The sequence below is a fragment of the Egretta garzetta genome, unplaced genomic scaffold (assembly GCF_000687185.1).
Source record: "Egretta garzetta isolate BGI_Z169 unplaced genomic scaffold, ASM68718v1 scaffold1016, whole genome shotgun sequence".
In the NCBI taxonomy this organism is placed as follows: Eukaryota; Metazoa; Chordata; class Aves; order Pelecaniformes; family Ardeidae; genus Egretta; species Egretta garzetta.
This window is the reverse complement of record NW_009259873.1, coordinates 37,176-39,615: the sequence shown is the minus strand read 5'-3', so window position 1 is coordinate 39,615 and position 2,440 is coordinate 37,176. Positions and strand designations below refer to the sequence as shown.

Sequence of the window (2,440 nt, the reverse complement as noted above, 5' to 3'; positions counted from 1 at the left end):
ATGTGTCCCCAGTGTCCCCACCGTCCCCAGTGTCCCCCATGTCCCCAATGTCCCCCCATGTCCCCAATGTCCCCAGTGTCCCCAACATCCCCATGTCCCCAGTGTCCCCAACATCCCCCATGTCCCCTGTGTCCTCCATGTCCCCAACATCGCCCATGTCCCTAATGTCCCCCATGTCCCCAGTGTCCCCAACGTCCCCCGTGTCCCCAGGCAGGTGCCGCTTCGCCCTGGGCATGGAGGACGGCTCCATCCCCGACAGCCGCCTCTCGGCCTCCAGCGCCTGGTCCGACTCCACCGCCGCCCGCCACGGCCGGTGAGCTCAGTACGCACCAGTACACACCAGTACACACCAGTATGGCTCAGTACCCCCCTGCCCCTCATCCAGCATCACCTCCCAGACCCCCGCCAGTGTCCCCACGGTGTCCCCAGCCCAGATCCACCACTGCCCACTGTGCCCAAGGAGTCCCAGTATGGCCCAGTGTCGCCCCCCAGTTCTGTCCTGTGTTACCCAGGGTCCCCTGGGTCTCCCCAGGTCCCTCCATCCTCCTGGGTATCCCCATGTCCCCAGGTTGTCCCCATGTCCCTGGGTGTCCCCACAATGTCCTTGTGTTCCCCCAGGTGTCCCCATGTCCCTTGGATGTCCCCATGATGTCCCCATGTCCTCCAAGTGTCCCCATGTCCCTTGGGTGTCCCCATGATGTCCCCATGTTCTCCAAGGGTCCCCACATCCCTAGGATGTCCCCATGTCCCCTGCGTGTCCCCTAGGATGTCTCCATGTCCTCCAAGTGTCTCCATGTCCCTGGGTGTCCCCCAGTGTCCCTTGGGTGTCCCCATGTTGCCCAGGTGTCTCCATGTCCCCTGGGTGTCTCCATGATGTTCCCATGTCCTCCAAGGGTCCCCATGTCCCTGGGTGTCCCTAGGATGTCCCCATATCCCCTGCGTGTCCCCAGGTGTCCCCCAGTGTCCCCATGATGTCCCCATGTCCTCCAAGTGTCCCCCTGTCCCTGGGTGTCCCTAGGATGTCCCCATGTCCCCAGCTTGGGCCACAGCGATGGGGACAGCACCCGGTCCCCCCAGGTGTCCCAGGTGTCCCCAGGAGGTCCCCGTGTCCCCAGGCTGGGTCGCAGCGATGGAGATGGCGCCTGGTGTCCCGCGGGCCCTGTCTTCCCCGAGGAGGAGGAGTTCCTGGAGGTGGACCTGGGTGGGCTGCACGTGGTGACGCTGGTGGGGACACAGGGACGTCATGCCGGTGGCCATGGCAGGGAGTTTGCCCGCGCCTACCGGCTGCGCTACAGCCGCGACCGTCACCGCTGGCTGCGCTGGCGCGACCGGTGGGGCGCTGAGGTGACCGGGGACCTTGGGGGGACCTTGGGGATGTCGGGGTGCTGAGGTGCAAGGTTCCCACCTTGGGGAAGTTGGGACACTGAGGTGACTGGGGATCTTGGGGACCTTGGGGACTTTGGGATGCTGAGGTGACTGGGGACCTTGGGGATGTTTGGGTGCTGAGGTGACTGGGGAACTTGGGGACACCTTGGGGATGTTGGGGCACTGAGGTGACCAGGGACCTTGAGGACCATGGGGATATTGGGGCGCCAAGGTGATGGGGGACCTTGGGGACCTTGGGGATATTGGGGCGCCGAGGTGATGGGAGCCGTGGGGATATTGGGGTGCTGAGGTGATGGGGGACCTTGGGGACCTTGGGGATATTGGGGCGCTGAGGTGACCAAGGATCTTGGGGACCTTGGGAACCTTGGGGTGCTGAGGTGACCAGGGACCTTGGGGACACCTTGGGGACCTTGAGGTGCTGAGGTGACCAGGGATCTTGGGGTGCTGAGATGATGGGGGACCTTGGGGACACCTTGGGGACCTTGGGCTGCTGAGGGGGCCAAGGACCTTGGGGATGTTGGGATCCTGATCCCCGGGATCTCTGGGAGGGGACTGGGATGTGGAAGGGGACAGTGGGGGATCCTGGGGGATTCCTGGGGACACTGGGATCCATGGGGGGTGGTGGGACCCCTGGGGATCCCTGGGAGGTTCCTGGGGATCCCTGGCAGGGCACAGGGATCTCAGAGGACAATGGGATCCTTGGGAGATCCTGGGGTTAAGGGGATCCATGGGGATCCCTAGGGATTGCTGGGGATACTGGGATCCAGGGGGGGTTTTTTGGATTCCTGGGGATCCCTGAGAGATTCCTGGGGATCCCTGGGAGGTTCCTGGGGATCCCTGGGAGGGCACTGGGATCTCAGGGGACAATGGGATCCTTGGGAGATCCTGGGGGTTAAGGGGATCCCCAGGGATCACTGGGGACACTGGGACCTGGGGGGAGGTTGTTTGGATTCCTGGGGATCCCTGGGAGGGGAGTGGGACCACGGGGGACAATGGGATCCCTAGGGATTACTGCGGTTACTGGGATCCAGGGGGGGGGGGCGGGCGGAGCCCC

At 64.3% G+C, this 2,440-nt stretch overlaps 1 protein-coding gene across 1 annotated transcript in view; it reads left to right on the top strand.

The window, feature by feature from the left end:
* The window catches only part of LOC104127449 (epithelial discoidin domain-containing receptor 1), an 8,207-nt gene that overhangs the window by 638 nt on the left and 5,129 nt on the right, over nt 1-2,440 (top strand). The window contains exons 2-4 of the mRNA XM_035895651.1: nt 184-313; nt 1,116-1,344; nt 2,055-2,100. Of these exons, the coding sequence (XP_035751544.1) occupies nt 184-313; nt 1,116-1,344; nt 2,055-2,100 (405 nt within the window). The remainder of the gene's footprint in view (nt 1-183; nt 314-1,115; nt 1,345-2,054; nt 2,101-2,440) is intronic.